Source organism: Mesocricetus auratus, unplaced genomic scaffold (genome assembly GCF_017639785.1).
Source record: "Mesocricetus auratus isolate SY011 unplaced genomic scaffold, BCM_Maur_2.0 Super-Scaffold_100031, whole genome shotgun sequence".
Classification (NCBI taxonomy): Eukaryota; Metazoa; Chordata; class Mammalia; order Rodentia; family Cricetidae; genus Mesocricetus; species Mesocricetus auratus.
Window position 1 is genome coordinate 15,096,320 of NW_024429212.1, and position 19,043 is coordinate 15,115,362.

General features: G+C 41.8%; 1 protein-coding gene across 1 annotated transcript in view; it reads left to right on the forward strand.

Moving 5' to 3' along the window:
* Znf326 (zinc finger protein 326) overlaps nucleotides 1-10,931 on the forward strand; it is a 39,542-nt gene extending 28,611 nt beyond the window's left edge. Inside the window, exons 8-12 of the mRNA XM_021231393.2 lie at nucleotides 3,491-3,638; nucleotides 4,605-4,704; nucleotides 6,643-6,773; nucleotides 7,944-8,039; nucleotides 9,757-10,931. Of these exons, the coding sequence (XP_021087052.2) occupies nucleotides 3,491-3,638; nucleotides 4,605-4,704; nucleotides 6,643-6,773; nucleotides 7,944-8,039; nucleotides 9,757-10,113 (832 nt within the window). The 3' untranslated portion in view covers nucleotides 10,114-10,931. The remainder of the gene's footprint in view (nucleotides 1-3,490; nucleotides 3,639-4,604; nucleotides 4,705-6,642; nucleotides 6,774-7,943; nucleotides 8,040-9,756) is intronic.
* Nucleotides 10,932-19,043: the final 8,112 nt, after the last annotated feature.

Sequence of the window (19,043 nt, forward strand, 5' to 3'; positions counted from 1 at the left end):
GATTTGGTTTGTTCTTTTTTCCAAATTTCTTGACTTGCATTATTCTTATTAGATACTTAGACTTATAAATTTCCTTCATAGGACTGCTTTCAGTGTATCCTGGAGGTTTTTACTGTGTTTTCATTTTTATTTAACTCCAGGAAAATTTTTTATTTCTTCCATGATTTCTCCTTTCTCTTGTCTTCAGAAATGGATACTTGCTGTCAGCTTCATATTTTATTGCATGGTGGTCAAACAGGATATAAGGAGTGATTTCAGTACTTTTGAATTTGTAAATATTTGTTTCTCAGGTTATGCTCTATTTTTACCAAAGTTTCAGTGTGCTTCTGGGTAGAATGTATATTCTTTGATGTTTGGGTTGAGTATTCTGTGTATCTGTTAAGTCCTTTTGATGTATGATGTTAATTAAATCTGATGTTTCTCTATTTTCTTGTTTGAGATGACCTGTTTATTGGGAAAAAATGGGGTATTGAAATTCCCGTGTGTGTGTGTGTGTGTGTGTGTGTGTGTGTGTGTGTGTGTGTGTGTGTGTGTGTGTTTGTTTGTTTGTTTGTTTTGAGACAGGGTTTCTCTGGAGCCCTGGCTGTCCTGGCACTCACTCTGTAGACCAGGCTGTGCCCGTTCTTCTCTTCAGCTCAAATTAGTGCTTCCTGTGTTTTCCTTAGGTTTGGTCATGTTTTATGCTGTGTATACTGTGGAAAGTTTTTCTTCCTCCTTCAATCATGATGGAGAGTTTTGCTGGGTATATTAGTCTGGGCTGGCTGACATAGTCTTTTAGGACTTGAAATGTATTGCTTCGGGCTTATTTCATAGTTTCCTTTGAGAAACCAGCTGGTTTCTACAGGTTTTCCTTTATATGTGACTTGTATTTTTTCTCTTGTAGCTTTCAATTCACTTTCCTTGTGATCTATATATTCCAATAGGGAATTTCTTTTCTGGTCTAGTCTGTTTGGTGTTCTGTGTACTTCTTGTATTTGTATGGGTGTGTCTTTCCTAGTATGGGAAAGTTTTTCTTTTATAATCTTTTTGATTATTTGGTCAATGCCATTTGACTTGGGATTCATCTGCCTTTCCTGTGTCTATAATTTAAGGTTTGACTATTTCATGGCATTCCACTTTTTCTGTGGTTTTGTTTTTGTTTTTGTTTATTTGGTTCAGGTCCTCTACTTTATATCCTTATCTTCTGTTTGATTCTTTCCACGTGTAAAGTTTCCCTTTGAGATCTAGTTGTGCTATTGGAGATTTCATTTCCATATTCATTTTACCTTGGGTCTTCTTTATTGTGTCTTTTTCCTTGTCGAATCCCATTCTCAAGTCTGGATTGCCATCATCATCCCTTCAGCCTTGTCTGTGCTTTCTTGGGCAACACTGAGGATTTGTTTTCCTTAAATTCTGTTTCTTTAATTTCAGTGAGATGTTTCTTTGTGTCTCCTTTAAACTTCTAGAATTCCTTGATGAAGTTTATGGTTGTTCTTTTCAATTCTGTGTCCTGGCGTTCATCTAGGCGTGTATTTTTGCAATGAGATGTGGGCACGTGGACTTCTTTTGTCAGTTGTAAGTCTGATACGGAGAGAACAGGTTGGGGCAGGAGAGGATGTGCCGATGGATTGCCTGGACATAAAGGCTGGAAACCGAGTGGCACGAAGGGAGGTGCACTGGGATCAGGGTGGGTTTTGCAAAGGTTGGAGGTGGCATGGAGGAGCCTGTGGAATGACAGGTAGGTAGGGAGTGTTCTGGCAAAAAAAGGCCAGGGAGACTCGCTGGAGCAGACTCTGGAGGACGGGGGGTGGGGGGGGGGCGGGGGGTGTCTGACTGGGTGGTGCAGTTATAGTTTTAGCAGGACCCTTGTTTTTTGTCTTTGTCCCTCCCCTACTTATCTCTTTAAATCCCGATTGGCATAGACAATAGATTTGTTAATGTATTGTGGGAATGAATAAATATATAGGAGTCTAAATATGACTGTGCATTGTAAGGTTAACATTTATATTTAATTATTCTATGAGTACTTTTTTCATTAAAATCTGAAAATACATTTGAATGTGATAACTGTGTTAATAGAACAAACATTGCAATTTGCATTTTTCCGTATAACATTACAATTTTAGTTGAATTATCATTTTATAGACTATGGATCTTTAAAATACCCTACAGTATCTTAGGCTTAAAGAAAAGTACTGATGGTTAAACCAGGACCTAATACATGTTAAAGAAATGCACTACCAGTGAATTGCCTCTGCAGTCATGTGTAGTTTTTTATCAGAGCAGTTTTAGTAGTTTTCCTTTGTTAGGAAGATTTGGGATGGTCTTGTTATTTAAATGCTCTCAATATGATAAAGGTGAGGGGCGTATGTAAGAAGTACTCACATGCAGCTAGAAGAGAAATACAACTTCTAGATCAGAGTGGCAGTAAATTCCAGGAGGCAACACGATGGAGGTGTGTTTGAACTGCTCTAAGAATGGTAGAATTGCAAGAATTGTGTGAAGCAGTCCAGGTAGATCACGTGTTCTAAGGTAAAAGCAAAGAAGTACGTGTTTATTTCAAACGTTGAAAACTGGATTGAAAAGAATTAATGATTTAAAAGTGTAACATATTTAAAACATTTAATAAAGACACAGTGTGTGCTATGTATTGTCAAAAGAGATGAGTGGGCATTGATAAATAGAGAGTAGATTAGGGAGCGTTCTGGAGAGCAGCTGAAGGCATCTTTGAGTGCTAGGGAGTCAGGGAGGCGTTTAAGCAGTGATGTTTTAACACCTGCTGTAGGAAGCAATGCTAAGTAACTGAATGACTCTGTCAGGAGCCTCTGTGGACACTGCAGAAGCCAGAGAACTAGATAACTTGTCCAAGATCACAAATGGAGATATGGTATAAATTGGGCAGTTAACTCCTAAGTTAATTCAGCAAATAAGTCTAATAGCAGTATGAAAAGATCCTTGGAAAATGGAAACTGAGTCAGAACCCATTTAGGAGACTGTTGTCATCATTTAAGGAAAATAGCAGCATACATAGAAAGTAAGAAAGTTATAGAGGAATTAATTCTGGGTGGATTTTCATCTTCTAAATAAGATATATTTGTGCAGTCTGGGCCTGTCAGTCATCCTGGCTGTTGTTGGAGGACCGACCATCCCCAGAGCTCCATGGGATTGGATAATTGTTTTGTGTCTGCCTGACTTTGCTGACGGTTTAGATACTCGAGGATGGGCCAGAGTGTAAAATTTGTTGTGGGGTTTTGGAACTTGATGCTTCTTTATATTAACTTTAGCTTTTGAATGGCGGAGGCTTGAGGTCATCACCTTATTAGTCCTTTTCATACCCAGAGGCTTAAAATGCAAAGGACTTTAATGACTATACTTCCATAGTCATTAAAAAATATCTTTTCTCTTCCTTAATTTCAGAGTTCCAAAAAGAAATTTATTTCAGCTAGTAAAATTAGTTTTAGATGATCTAAATAAATAAGGTAATATTTAAGAAGATGTCTTTTCTTTGTAGAATGGCATTCACATGTTCATTTTGTAAGTTTCGAACCTTTGAAGAGAAAGACATTGAACTGCATCTGGAAAGCCCTTCACACCAGGAAACGTTAGATCACATTCAGAAGCAAACCAAATTTGACAAAGTAGTTATGGAGTTTTTACATGTAAGTAGGTATTTTTGAAATGAGAAGCATTTTATTTGATCTGAATTTATTTCACTTTTTACAATTTCTCTCATCGTTTTATGTTTCTAAAAGTTTAATAACTGCTCATTTAGGAAAGTTGTTAAATTAATTAGATATTAATTCTATATTAGAATTTGTAGTGTGAGGAATCACTTTTCATAGTCATTTCTGAGAAAGTTGTCAGAAAAAAGAGTTCTTTTAGTCATTGTGTGTTGATTTGGATTCATCTGTCAGCCCTGTAGAATCCATTGTGCCTGAAAGTATGATCAGTACATTAATTCTTCATTTCAGATGAGCCTCTGTAATTCTTTTTTTTTTTCCAAGTAATGATTGGAAAATCATGTCCATAGAAGTTAAATGAATTTGTTACCAGGTAGCAGAGTCAGAAGGCTGAGCCAGGGAGATAGGCGATTGTCTGGTGTCTTTGTATTTTCCTTGTGTGATTGTCAGTTTAATAGATTATTTTGAAGAGCACAAGCATTACTGTTAATGAGCCAACTATAATTGAAAACAAAAACGTTCACAGGTACACAAGATAGTCTGTTTGGGTGGAAATGCGGAGAATGCAGAGATACTCTGGGGACTTGGAAGAGTGGCTGAGCTGGACTACTGAATTGATTTGGGCAGGTAGAGGGTTAGCAGGGCAGGGTTCACTCAGACCTTTGTCCCTAGCAGAATTGTGTCCTTACTAAAATTGGTTCCTGTTACTTTCCTGTACCGGGGTCCTCTCTTGTCATTTATGATTCACCCGCTTAATTAGAAGGGTGCTGTCCAGCTTCTAATCTTTATCCAGATGCCCGTAAGCAGTTTCCAGTGTTTCATGATAGTCTCTTCAAGCAAACTGTGGGTTTCTTGTGAAAGGAGATTAATTCAGTTTAGTGTGGTGCTGAGCATGTGGTAGATGCTCCTTGGAAACAGTTTGTATTCTTTCTGTTTATTTTCTAGGAATGTATGGTGAATAAGTTTAAAAAAGCATCTATTCGTAAGCAACAGACACTTAATCACCCAGAAGCTTACAAAATAATTGAAAAAGATGTTATGGAAGGTGAGTATTTATCAAGTTGTTTTATAAATTTACATTTGTACTTTTATATCATAACCTGAGACTTTGAGACTGATGCAGGTCGCAGTTGTACTTGCTGTAGCTCTGATGGCTTGTCAGGGCAGACTCGCTAACTTCTTGTTTTCATGCTTACAAGTTTATTGTTGCCGAGTTACCTCTTTTTCTTCAGTATAGAGTAGCAATTCTCAACTTGTGGGTTCCTGCCCCTTTGGCACACTTCTGTCTCCAAAAATATTTGCATTACAGTTCATAATAGTAGCAAAATTACAGTCGTGAAGTAGCAATAAAATACTTTTATGAGTGGGGGGTCACCACAACATGAGGAACTATAAAGGGTCACAGTGTTAGGAAACACTGGTCTAGAGGAAAAGTCCTTCCTCATGTTGTGGTGACCCCCCCCAACCATAAAATAATTCTATTGCTACTTTCTTACTGTAATTGTGCTACACTTACAAATAGTGATATAGGAAACTCCAAAGGGGTCAAGGCCCACAGGTTGAGAACCATGGCTTTCGATGAGGGATATTTCTTTAAATTGCCCTCTGTCTTTCTTAACTCTGTCTGTCTGTCTGTCTGCCTGCCTGCCTGCCTGTCTCTATCTTTTGTCTATAATCATATGGGCAGGGGAGTTGTTTGTAACTGCGGTGTCCACAGAGGCCAGAAGAGGCCTTGAGATGCCCTGGAGCTGCCGCTGCTCAGAGCCTGATGCAGGCTCAGCCCCGTAGGAATCTCTGAGCGTGCTCTGCAGCTGTGTGTTCTGTGAAAGTCACACGCATGACTGTTGTGTGTTTCAGCCTTCCCTTCTCTTTTGATTCCATCTCTGAAGCCTATAAGCCTGTTCTTTTAAAACTGAAAACAAAAGGACAAAAGCATGGCAACCCCGCTGCCCCCTGCCTTCTCTCTGTCTTTCCACAGGGTTTTCTAGGCAGCAGCTGCAGTGCTGAGCATCATCTCTCCTGACAGCAGCCGCGCTCTTTACGCCTGGTCCACACTGATGCCCCTTCCTTAGTCTCGCTAGTTACACGGAGTCAGCAGCTTCTGCCGTCACCGTGTGGTCCCTTGTTTCTTTCTGAGATTCGGTCTTACTGCGTCGCCTCTGGCCTAGAGTGACGAGTAGAGAGCCTGGCCTCGAATGTGCTGCCTGCCTTTCTTCTGCGCCCGAGTGCTAGGACTACAGGCGCCAGCCACCATGCCCCGCCCACAGTGATTTTTCCTTAGATCATCTTGGTAGCGTTTCCCATCTACTCCCTGCTTGTCAGTCTTTTTTTTTTTTCTCTTTTATCACCTAAAATTCGTTGGCTTGTCACACACAAGGTGTGGCAGCAAGTGACAGGCCTGGTGCAGGGACAGGAGGCTAAGAGCTCACACTGTACATAGGCAGAAAGCAAACTACAAACAGGGCAAGGCTTTGGGTGACATGCTCCCTCAAGCAGCACCGCGGAAGGGTACCAGTTGTTCAAACCCCAGAGCCTCTGTGGGCCTTCTCACTCAAACAGAGCACTTGTAATAAGAGCCAGGCAAGTGCTCCCGCCGCCCGAGAGCCGTGGCTCCAGCCAGGGTCCCCTTAGAATTATCACTTTGAAGACGGATGTTTTGTTCCTTACAGCATCTTTTCTGCTTTTCCTGCGTACCCACGCGCATAATAGTGGACACTCTTATTTTACTGAAAGTAACACCCGTTTAGCTCTCTGCTTTTTGTGGAGATGGACTAAAAGGGCTCTAAGCGTTGGTGAATAACAAGATGGAGGGATGTGATGCGGGCCTGGAGCGCCTTGCAGAGGGCCGGAGTTTGGGTTACAGCATCCACAATAGGTAGCCCAGCCCCTTTGACCGCCCTGGGAGGAGGGAAGCCACGACAAGTGGGAGAGAAGCTGATTTGTCAGGACCACGCTGAGGCGTCTCCCGGCTCTTGCTTTGCAGGCATCACCGCAGACGACCACATGATGAAAGTGGAGACTGTTCACTGTAGCGCTTGCAGCGTGTACATCCCGGCCTTTCACAGCTCCGTGCAGCAGCACCTAAAGTCTCCCGACCACGTCAAAGGGAAGCAGGTAAGCTTTTAATCTCCGCATAGAATTCTTGAATTTCACCAGCTTGTTATTTTCCGCTGGCTGTTGTGTTATACGTTGTCGTGTTAGTCTGCAGTTTGAGTAGCTACGTGTCTGCTGGGAGGCAGCCGTGTCACAGTTGAGGCCATGGGCTCAGGGGCAAGGCTTTCTGGGTTTGAATCCCGGTGTTAAAGAAGTCCTTGTGTAACTGTTCTTATCTGTAAGATGAGACTGACACCATTCTTTTTTGCTTGAGGGTTCAGTTGACTAACATGTGACACTTAATAAAACGGTGGCTGGTAATAATAAGCATTCAGAAAATCATAGTTGTTAAGCAGTTTCTGTTATTTTTTTAAGTTGCTACAAAATGGTTTTGTGAGTATGTGTGTGTTAGAACAAATAGGAAAGGGAATTTTTATTATGACTGGCCTATTTTTCTGGTAGTTGGAGAAAATACATTTGAAAATGAAAAGTTAGCATTTATTACAGCTGGTTTGGGAAAATGCATTTAAAACTAGTATCAGCCCTTACTATATTTGCTGTGACTCTGGAATAGGAGCTCCCTGCACAGCTCACTGCCTCGTGACTTTACTGCAGAGTATCTCTGCTCTTTATGCCCGCCTTTATCTAGCTGACTTTACCTCAAAAAACATGAGTGCTTATGTTGTAGGAAATGTGTTCTTTTGTACAATGTATTTGAAGTCTTAAAAATTAACGATTTAAGTTTAAATTGAAATAGAAGAGATTTGAGTCTTAAATTTGTGTTTTGTGATGAAGTGGTGCTCACACACCCCAGACCCTTAGGCACACTCTCAGCCATGTGTCTTGCTTGTACACACTATATTACCATTTTTCCTCTGTATAATACTTGTTGTGATAACTTAGAAACCTTGAAGCAGACTGATTGTTTTGTTTTGATAGTGTGAAGCGTACAGCAAAAAGGATAGGAACCAAATGTCTAGTATACCTAGGAGTGCTGTATTTTTATTGACTTATGAAAGTTCATGGTCTTAATTCTTGAATGATCTAGATTACAAGCATAACAGCGATAGTTATTCATAGTTTAATTAATATAAAAATCATTTAAATATAGGGACTTGTAAAATACCACTTATGTCTATAAACTTTTCACACCATGGCTCTCTGTTATCAGACTGTGTCCTGTCTTCACAGGCTTATAAGGAACAGATAAAAAGAGAGAGTGTGCTGACGGCAACAAGCATCTTAAATAATCCAATCGTGAAGGCCAGGTACGAGCGCTTCGTTAAGGTAAGACTTCAGACAAAAGCTTCTTAGGAAGTATTGTGTAAGTGAATGGTGATAGAGTCATCATGTGATCCTAAATAAGGACAGAACCACACACACGGGGAAGAGGGTTACTTTCAGTCTTGCTTAAGGTAGCTCATTGTTTTCTTTTTAATCCTGGGATCATAGAATGGGAGCAGCGATTCCTTTCTCACCCCCTAGAAGATCAAGGCGTTAGCTTTATTTGCATGTGTGCATGTGAGATTGAGAACACTTCCTGCGATGGCTTGCATGCATGCATGTGGATGCCAGAGGTCAACCTTGAGTATGTCACCTCAGGAGCCATCCACCTGGTTTTTGAGACAGGGTCTGTGGTTGGTCTGAGGCTTTCCTGTTTATCGAGGTTGCTGTTTCTGCCTTCACAACTCTGGGATTAACAAACTTGTGTAGCCCTGACTGTCCTGGAACTCACTCTGTAGACCAGGCTGGCCTTGAACTCAGATCACCTGCCTCTGCCTCCCAAGTGCTGGGATTATAGGTGTGCACCACCACTGCCCTAATCCTGAAGTGCTTCTTATTAAGCTTCTACCTGGCAGTTTTGATTCAGGAGGTCTGAGAGTGAGTAGAAATTAGGATTTTAAGAAAGAGCTCCAGTACCTGACAGCTTTCACTGTGTGCTTTTTGTCAACTTGATGGGAAGCTGACTCTAGAAACAGACTCTTGATAGGAAGCTGAGTCTAGAGACAGGATCTTGATAGGAAGTTGAGTCTAGACACAGGATCTTGATAGGAAGTTGATTCTAGAGACAGGATCTTGATAGGAAGTTGACTCTAGAGGCAGGATCTTGATAGGAAGTTGAGTCTAGAGACAGGCTCTTGATAGGAAGTTGAGTCTAGAGACAGGATCTTGATAGGAAGTTGAGTCTAGAGACAGGATCTTGATAGGAAGTTGATTCTAGAGACAGGATCTTGATAGGAAGTTGAGTCTAGAGGCAGGATCTTGATAGGAAGTTGAGTCTAGAGACAGGATCTTGATAGGAAGTTGAGTCTAGAGGCAGGATCTTGATAGGAAGTTGAGTCTAGAGACAGGCTCTTGATAGGAAGTTGACTCTAGAGACAGGCTCTTGATAGGAAGTTGAGTCTAGAGACAGGATCTTGGACAGCTGCTATGGCTGTGACTCCCAGGTCCACCATGTTTTTAAAACTTAAGATTATCAGTGATCAGTTATTGCAGTTATTGATGTCCTGGTGCTTGAGAGTTACCTCACTTGGTAAACTACTCTCTGTGCAAATAACAGGACCAGAGTTTGAGGCCCAGAGCCCTGTTAAGAAAGTTGAGCATGGGAATGCGTGCTGTTTTTTCAGTGCTTGGGAGGTGGAGATGGGAGCATCCCTGGGGCTCTCTGGTGGGCTGGCCTAGTCTAATTGGCAAATGTTAGGCTAAGACACCCTGCCTCAAAAGTCATGGTGCACAGAGGGTCCTGATTAGTGACACCAGAAGTTGTCCTCTGACTTCCACAGAAATTAAAGTAAAAATCTTGACATTTTGAGTGTTCTAATTTATGGTATGTAAAATAACTAAAAAATTATATACTCACATTGGAATGAAGTAGATAACTTCAAAATATTTCATAGTTTTGTCACTAAGTAAAAAGAACTTCAAATATGTATTTCCCTGATATAGCAAGTGTCACTGATAGAAACACACGTGTTGACTGTAAATGTCAATTTCTCTTGTTTAGGGCGAGAATCCTTTTGAAATTCAAGATCGTCCCCAGGATCAGCAGATAGAAGGAGATGAAGAGGACGAAGACAAGATCGATGAACCCGTTGAAGAGGAGGAGGAGGAGGATGACGATGACGGAGAGGAGGCAGAGGAGGAGGATGAAGTAGAGGAAGGAGGGGAGACAGAGGAGGTGGAAGGGGAGGAGGAAGGGGAGGGAGCCGGAGTGGAGGAGGGAGAAGGAGACATAGAGGGAGGGGAGGGAATGCCGGAATCAGGGGAGGATGAGGACAGGGAAGAGGAAGCAGAGGAGGAGGAGGAGGGGAAGGAGGAGTCTGCTGGCTGTCCTGCTGAGCAGTGTGAGCAGTCGGGTTAGTGTTGAGCTTGAGTGGAGGAGCCAAGCCTTACCCTCTGTCCTACTGTAGAAAAGGGAAGACGTTTAGTAGCTTATGATAATGAATTGATACCATGTTGCATGCATTCCACATAGAAAATTTGTTTTATATAATTTCTAAATGTTTGCACTTGTTTAATAAAATGAAGTTCAGATGATTTCAGTTTAGTTTTTATAGATACCAAACTTAGATATGATAAATTGTTTGTATGATTTTTAAGCTTAGTTTTTATTACTTATTGGTGTTGAGGACACAGATATGTATTGTTCCTCTATCTGTTGTGATCATTTGAACTTAAATGCTGCTCTCGGAGGGAACCTTTAAGTGTGCATTCAGTTTTTGAATACTTACTCTAAGAAGAGAAGGATGGGGCAAGTATTTTGTCCAGATTGTGGGTTTTTGATTTGTTTTTTTTTTAACATTGAATAGCAGTTAGCTTAAGATGGCTTAACAACTTTTGTGTACAGTTACCTTTGTAGCAATAAAATGTTTTCTTTCTTTTTTAAAAACTTTCTCCTTTGATGGCAAGTTAAACATTTCATCAATTAAATGAGTATTTAAAAATCAGTATCTGCCTTAATGTATGAGTTTAGCTCACAAGTATTTCAAGTGATTGAGAAGACTTGAATTAAAACATTTTTCCTCAATCATATTTTTAAAAAGTGTGACTACTGTATATTTTCTAAGATATTTCAGAGGTCGCTCTGTAACTGATCTTGTTTATACTAGCTTTAGTTTGTTCTTTTCTCTGTGCCTATGTCAAACCTTGGAATCTGAAAATACAATTTAATACAGATAATTTGTGTTCCTTTGTCGTGTCTATTTTGCCTGGAGAGCCAAGAATCAAGCTTTCTGGTTTTTTTTTTTTGTTGTTGTTGTTGTTTGTTTTTTTTTTTTAAATAATGAATTGTTTCTCCTTCACTCTTTCAAATACTTTCCTTTAAAAACAAAATAAACTGAACCTACATACATATTCATCAAGAGGACAGGAGACTGGCTGACTTTTTAAAAAAATATTTATTTAAATTAGAAGCAAGCTTGTTTTACATGTCAATCCCAGTTCCCCCTCCTTTTCCTCCTCCCCTGCCCCCTACCAGCCCCCTATCCCATTCATCCTCTTTCTTCTTCCCAGGGAGGGTGAGGCCTTCCATGGGGGATCTTCAAAGTCTGTCATACCATTTGCAGCAGGGCCTAGGCCCACCTCAGTGTGTCTAGGCTAAGAGAGTACCCTTCTATGTGGAATGGCTTCCAAAGTCCATTCTTGTACTAGGCATAAATACTGATCCACTACTAGAGTCCCCATACATTGCTCAGGCCTCCTAACTGACACCCTCATTCCTGTGCTAGTTTTCCAACTATTAGTCTGGGGCCCATGAGCTCCCCTTTATTCAGGTCAGCTGTTTCTGTGGGTTTCTCCAGCCTGGTCTTGACTCCTTTGCTCATCACTCCAGCAATTGGATTCCAGGAGTTCAGCTCAGTGTTTAACTGTGGGTATCTGCTTCTGCTTCCATTAACTACTGAATGAAGTCTCTAGCATGGCATATAAGGTAGTCATCAGTCTCATTATGGGGGGGGCATTTAATGTAGCTTCTCCACGATTGCTTAGATTATTAGTTGGTGTCATCCTTGTAGATCTCTGGACATTTCCCTAGTGCCAAATTTCTCTTTAACCCTATAATGGTTCCCTCTATTATGGTATCTCTTTTCTTGCTCTCCTCTATTCTTCCCCAACTCGATCTTCCCATTCTCTCATGCCCTCCTTTCTCCTCCTCTTCTCCCCCCTCTCTTTCTCCCAGCTCCCTCTCCCCTCTCCCCTCTCCCTGTGCTCTCAATCTTCTTAGGAGATCCTGTCCCATTTCCCTTCTTCAGGGTACCATGCATATCTCTCTTAGGGTCCTCCCTGCTCCAGACTCTCTGGCAGTGGGATTGTAGGCTGGCACGCTCCTGCTCCATGTCTAAAATCCATATATGAGTGAGTACATACCATGTTTATCTTTTGTGACTGGGTTACATCATTCAAGGTGGTTTCTTCCAGTGCCATCCATTTGCCTGCGGATTTCAAGATTCCATTGTCGTCCAGCCCCCCCCCCCCCCTCACTGAGTAGTACTCCATTGTGTAAATGTACCACATTTTCTTTATCCACTCTTCAGTAGTTGAGGGGCATCTAGGTTGCTTCCAGGTTCTGGCTACTACACAAATAGTGCTGCTGTGAACATAGTTGAACAGATGTCCTTGTTGTATGAATGTGCAGCTTTTGGGTATATACCTAATAGTGGAACTCCTTGCTTTTGTGGCAGACTGATTCCCACTTTCCTGAGGAACTGCCACACCGATTTCCAAAGTGACTGTATGAGTTTGAACTCCCACCAGCAGTGGAGTATTGTTCCTCTTTCTCCACATCCTCTCCAGCATAGACTGTAGTGGGCATTTTTTGATTTTAGCCATTCTGACAGGAGCAAGATGGTATCTCAGAGTTGTTTTGATTTGCATTTCCCTGATGACTAAGGATGTTGTGCACTTAAGTGTCTTTCAGCCATTTTAGATTCTTCTATTGAGAATTCTGTACCCCACTTTTTAGTTGTATTATTTGGTGTTTTGGTGACTAGCTTCTTGAGTTATTTGTATATTTTGGAAATCAGCCCTCTGTCAGATGTGAGGTTGGTGAATGTCTTTTCCCATTCTGTGGGCTACCTTTTTGTCTTGTTGACTGTGTCCTTTGCCTTACAGAAGCTTCTCAGTTTCAGGAAGTCCCATTTATTAATTGTCGATCTGAGTGTCTATGCTACTGGTGTTATGTTCAGGAAGCAGTCTCCTGTACCATTTCATTCAAGGGTACCACCTACTATCTGTTCTAGGAGGTTCAGTGTGGCTGGATTTATGTTGAGGTCTTTAATACATTTGAACTTAAGCTTTGTGCATGGTGATAGACATGGATCTATCTGAAGTCTTCTACATGCCAGCATCCAGTTATGCCAGCACCATTTGTTGAAGATGCTTTCCTTTTTCCATTGTATAATATTAGCTTCTTTGTCAAAAATCAGGTTCGTAGGTATGTGGGTCCATATCAGGGTTTTCAATTCCATTCCATTGGTCTACCTATCTATTTTTTTGCCAATACCAAGCTGTTTTCAGGACTATAGCTCTATAATAGAGTTTGGAGTCAGGGATGGTGATGCCTCCCGAAGTTCCTTTATTGTACAGTGTTGTCTTGGCTATCCTGGGTCTTTTTGTTTTTCCATATAAAGTTGATTATTGTTCTTTCAAGGTCTGTGAAGAATTGTGCTGGTATTTTGATAGGAATTAAATTGAATCTATAGATTGATATATGCAAGATTGCCATTTTTACTATGTTGATCCTACCTATCCAAGAACATGGGAGATCTTTCCATTTTCTGGTATCTTCTTTAATTTCTTTCTTTAAAGACTCAAAGTTCTTGTGATACAGTTCTTTCACTTGTTTGGTTAAAGTTACTCCAGGATATTTTATGTTGTTTTTAGCTATTGTAAAGGGTGATGTTTCTCTGATTTCTTTCTCAGCCCATTTATCGTCTATATATAGTAAGGCTACTGATTTTTTTTTTTAAATTAATCTTGTATCCTGCCACTTTGCTGAAGGTGTTTATCAGCTGTAGGAGTTCCCTGGTAGAATTCTTTGGGTCACTTATGCATACTATCATATCATCTGCAAATAGTGAAAGTTTTACTTCTTCCTTTCCAATTTGTAGTTCCTTGATCTCCTTTTGTTGTCTTATTGCTCTAGCCAGGACTTCAAGTGCAATATTGAAGAGATATGGAGAGAGTGGACAGCCTTGTCTTGTTCCTGATTTCAGAGGAATTACGTTGAGTTTCTCTCCATTTAGTTTGATGTTGGCTGTTGGTTTCTGTTAATTCTCTAGTGTGGCTTTCCTCCAGTTTCTTCATGTGGGCACTTAGTGCTATGAACTTAGTGCTTAGAACAGTTTTCAGAGTGTCCCATAGGTTTGGGTATGTTGTGCCTTCATTTTCATTGAATCCTAGGAAGTCTTTGATTTCTTTCTTTATTTCTTCCTTACCCTGGAGTGATGCAATTAATTGAGCATTGTTCAATTTCCATGAGTTTGTGGGGTTTCTGCAATTTGTGTTGGAGGGCAGAGAGAGGCAAGACTGAGGTGCGGCCGGTCTCGGGGTGGCCCTTTCTGCCAGGGCCGGTCCACTCTAGGCTTGGAGCAGGCCCAGGAAGAGCCAAGGCGGGGGATGCGGGGCAGTTCCTTGCAGTTCTTACTGTCTCTGTCTTCTTTACTACTAAAAGGACAATTTAGCTTCAGTTTCTCAAGTTGTCCTCGTCAGCTACAGTGAGATGGCGTAGAGGTGATCACTGTTGCCTTGGCGGCGGCTGTGCAGGGTATCTGCAGTCTCTCACTTCTTCCCGCATTCTGTTGGGAAGTCTGCATCTGCTGTCTCTGGATCTACAGGCTCACTCTTCACCCGAGCTGCTGCCAGCACAGTTCACGTCACCATCATTTTTGCTGGCACACCACGCTATGGCCGGAACCCCCACGGTTACTTTTCAGTCAGGGAGGTCCTTGTCTTCTGTAAGCTGTCATCTTCTTGGCTTGTTTCATCACGCCAAAGCCTGATCCCTTGCTTTTTAATTTCCTGAAATCACCTCACTGCACCCTGTTTTCTCGTGTAACTACATGTTTATGACTGTCTAATCAGTGTGTTTCTTCCATAGTTACAATTACAGAAAGTTGCTTAGAAGCAGGATGCCAGTTTGATCTGGAACTCTCCTCAACACAGACTCATCTGATGACGAAGCCCTGTGTGGTTTCTTTCCACACTCCATACTGTGCTTACATCTGTCATCATGGAGGCCTCTGTCACTACCAACAACACTATTCCCAACATATTTTACTTTAGTAATTACACTGTGGGTAGTTGGGGTCCTACAAAGCTAGGGACGGTGGTGAATGCAGTTAACCCTGCCTCCTCCAGGAGTTCCTTGGAAGTAACCATATTCATCTCTTTCCATACTTTTCTTGAATTCTCTAGTTTTTGTTTCTAATGACAAAGTAGGATTTTTCCATTTAATTCAACGCAATCCATTTAACTCACCCTGAACAGTTCCTGAAGCATTGAGTGGAGAAAAAGCACAGGTCAGTCTATAGAACTAGGAGATACCGCCTTAGACCACCACTTGTTTTTATTGCCAGGCTGAGAACAGACAAAACCTTTACAATTTTTAAAAAAGGTTTCTTTTTGTGTGTGTATGCGTGTTTTTGTCTGCATGTGTGCCCATGTACCGTGCGTGCCCTGCTGGAGGCCAGAAGAGGCCGTTGAATTCCCTGAAACTGAGAGTCACGAACGGTTGTGAGCTTTCATGCTGTTGCTGGAACTTGAGCCCAAGTCCTCCCCAGCCCATGGACACCTTTTTATTATGGTCTGTTAATCACCAGAAAGCCTCAGCAAGCACCGAGGCTCAAGTTACAGTACAGTGTGCCGAGATTCACCTGGGCTGAAATCTGAACGATCCCTGCTACCGAAGGGGGCAAATGGGAACGATAAGTCCTGTACAAGAGGCTACACAGTTCAATGAAGAATATGAAATACTCGAGTAGACAAAACAACCTATATTCCTGTCTATTTCTCTTTTCCTTTTTGTGTTTTGAGATGGGGTTTCTCGGTGTAACTCTGGCTATCCTGGAATTCACTGGTGAGTTTATGGGGGTCACTTAACTTGAAGGCAGCTGCATCACCAGAAAGCCCTCCTCCCCCTAGCATGGGTGACCCACTCAAGAAATGTACATCCTGGAGCTTCTTCATAGCCTGTTGGCACCTTGGCACAGCAAAAGTCTCCCACGAACTGTTTATTATCAGATGGCCCACGGGAGGGGCTTTGTGAGTCTTGTAAGATTCTGAGCGTCCTAAACCTGCGTCTTCAGATCCCATAAGAAGGGATGCTTCAGCGTGAAGGCAGTGGCTGTACACGAGGTCCTATAGGAGGGAGAGGCGGCAGCGTCCCTTAGATTAACACAGCTGCACCAGGCTCAGAAATTCACGGGCAAACATGGTTTGCAAAGTGGCAAGGATGAGATGGTTTCTATTTCATACTGGAAAACAGTACAGTAAGAGCTCAACCAAGACAGATCAGTTGTATGTTGGGGTTGTTCTTGGGAAGTCACCTGTGAAGGAGCTAGAGGTACTGGGAAAAGGCAGGTGCCTAAACCACACAATACACATACATTTCAAGTAGACTGAGGGGCCCACAACAGTGTTGAAATAAGAGGCAAGTAGACCACTTCTAGTTTTGGAATAGAGAATCTTCTTGACGAGATACACATCCCGGAAGTCCTAGGGGAAAAGTGACGGATTTGGGAAGCTGTGCAACCCGGTCTACAGCTGGTAAACCTAGCATGGGGGGGGGGCTGAGGCTGTGAGTTTGAGTTTAGCCTAAGGGTAGCAGGGGTGGGGCCACTGGAGGGTGAAGGAGTATCACAACAGAATGCTCGTAAATACATGTCAGCGACAAGAGCATAGTCAATCCATAACTCCAGCTAGTCCAGAGATCTGCAATGACCTCTGTTGGCGAAGAAACGCCCTTCCCAAGATGTAGTGGGCAATTTGGATTTATGCAGTAAACTCTAATGTGTAGACTCATCCATCCATCTGCTGAAATTGTGAGGTCTGAAGAGGTGGTAACGAGAGGTAACTGTTAACTTCTAAAAGGTAACCAGGCTGTACTGAAGCAGTAACTGCTAACGTCTAATCTAAAAGGTACCCAGGCTGTGCTGAAGTGGTAATTGTTAGCGTCTAATCTAAAAGGTACCCAGGCTGTACTGAAGCGGTAACTGTTGGCATCTAATCTAAAAGGTACCCAGGCTGTACTGAAGCTGTAACTGTTGGCATCTAATCTAAAAGGTACCCAGGCTGTGCTGAAGCTGTAACTGTTAGCGTCTAATCTAAAAGGTACCCAGGCTGTGCTAAAGCGGTAACTGTTGGCGTTTAATCTAAAAGGTACCCAGGCTGTACTGAAGCGGTAACTGTTGGCATCTAATCTAAAAGGTACCCAGGCTGTACTGAAGCGATAACTGTTGGCATCTAATCTAAAAGGTACCCAGGCTGTACTGAAGCTGTAACTGTTGGCATCTAATCTAAAAGGTACCCAGGCTGTGCTGAAGCTGTAACTGTTAGCGTCTAATCTAAAAGGTACCCAGGCTGTGCTAAAGCGGTAACTGTTGGCGTCTAATCTAAAAGGTACCCAGGCTATATGGAGTCGACACTCTTTTGTTCTCACAGGAAGATGCCACAAAGATTTTCATAAAAGAAGTCTGCCTCGTCATCAGGGCAGGGTGCACCCCATCATCAGAAATGATCATGTGGAGTTGGTGGGGACTGTTTTGGATTAAGAACTGCTGGGGTCTCTGTGGGGCTGGTCTTCACAGCATTCCTGGTAGTGACAAGAAAGCAGAAATGACCTGTGTACTCATCAGTAAGGATAATGGTCCATTATGGGACAGGTATCACAATGCATGCTCTGCAGCCATCATAAAGAAAGAGCCTGCATATGCTGACTTGGGAAAGAAAAAGCAACTTGCATTATATTTTAGAATCCCATTTGGGAAACTCCATACATGTATAAATACGTAAAGTCCAAGCTATTTGTATTACAGCCTGTAAAAGATAGTTTATTTGTAGGAAAAATGTCTACAGATAAATAGTGCTCTCCTGTGACAAGGGAACTTAAATTTGGGTGAGGGGTGATTTTTCTCTCCAAATCTATTATTTCTGGTTTTATTCTGAATGGACATGATAGTGTTACAGCATATCGAAAACAGAAATATAACTAATAAAGGAGAAGCAGAGTCCCCTGACTTAGACATAGCACTTTTAACGGTTCTTGTATATTTCCTCGACCCCTTACACTTTTCCTGATTATTTCTAGACACAGACAGATGTTGATACTGCTCTCCAGGGTAAGAGAAACAGAACTTTAGGCTTAGGGGGGAAGAGGCTAAATCAGTTTGGGAGCATGTTAAGTGGGCTTTGCCCCTGGGATGTTGAAACAGTGTTATCATGTACACTGTTGGGTGTGTGCTCGTAGTACTTTGAGGTGCGCATGAGCAGCAATAGCGACACTTGTCTTTGAAGAGATGACTAGACTTCCTGCGGTGACATCATGTAACAGTCTGTTGGCCTCGGGATTGGACAGAACCTGCATCGTCATGTTACAGTTTTGTCTCAGGAAAGGCATTGAACAAATGCCTTCATTTGTCATCGGTGAGATGAAGGTGACATTGCCTCCCATGTGGGATTGGTCCAATGAGGAGGCAACTCATCCTGTCAAGTGTTGGAGGCTGCTACTGCTTCACTTTTCCACTGCTACCTACAGCCAGAACTTATTATTTTTTTTTAAATCAGAGATAGAATTAAAGCAAGCGTTGACTGGTAAATCTGTGTGTAGAGTTAATATAGACATTTGGGTTTAGCGATTTCTTACTTTGAATTAGTTTCAAAACTGCTTTTATAGTATGCATTAATTATACATGAGGATTGGTTTCAATATGACATTTTATACTTGTATTTTTATCATATTTATCCCCCTACACCTCTAACTCCTTCCCTTTTCCCAGACAGTCCTCCTTCAACCGTCTCTATATTCATATCTCTCTGTGTGGCCCATACAGGTTCATTGGGTTGTTTACAGGGCATGGGAATCTTATTTGTGGCTATACTACTGAAGAAAATCGACAGCCTTGAGTTTTCTTAATCTACTTTGATGGTTACATTGTAGGCACTCATTTCTTTTCAAGGCTTGTGTAGGCTTTCGTTCCAAGCTAACAAAATCAATACCTAATGATTTTATATGATGGGAAGAAATATTATCTCATTTAGCAGAGTTAATCCTAGTTATTAATGACCTTCCTCCTTTGG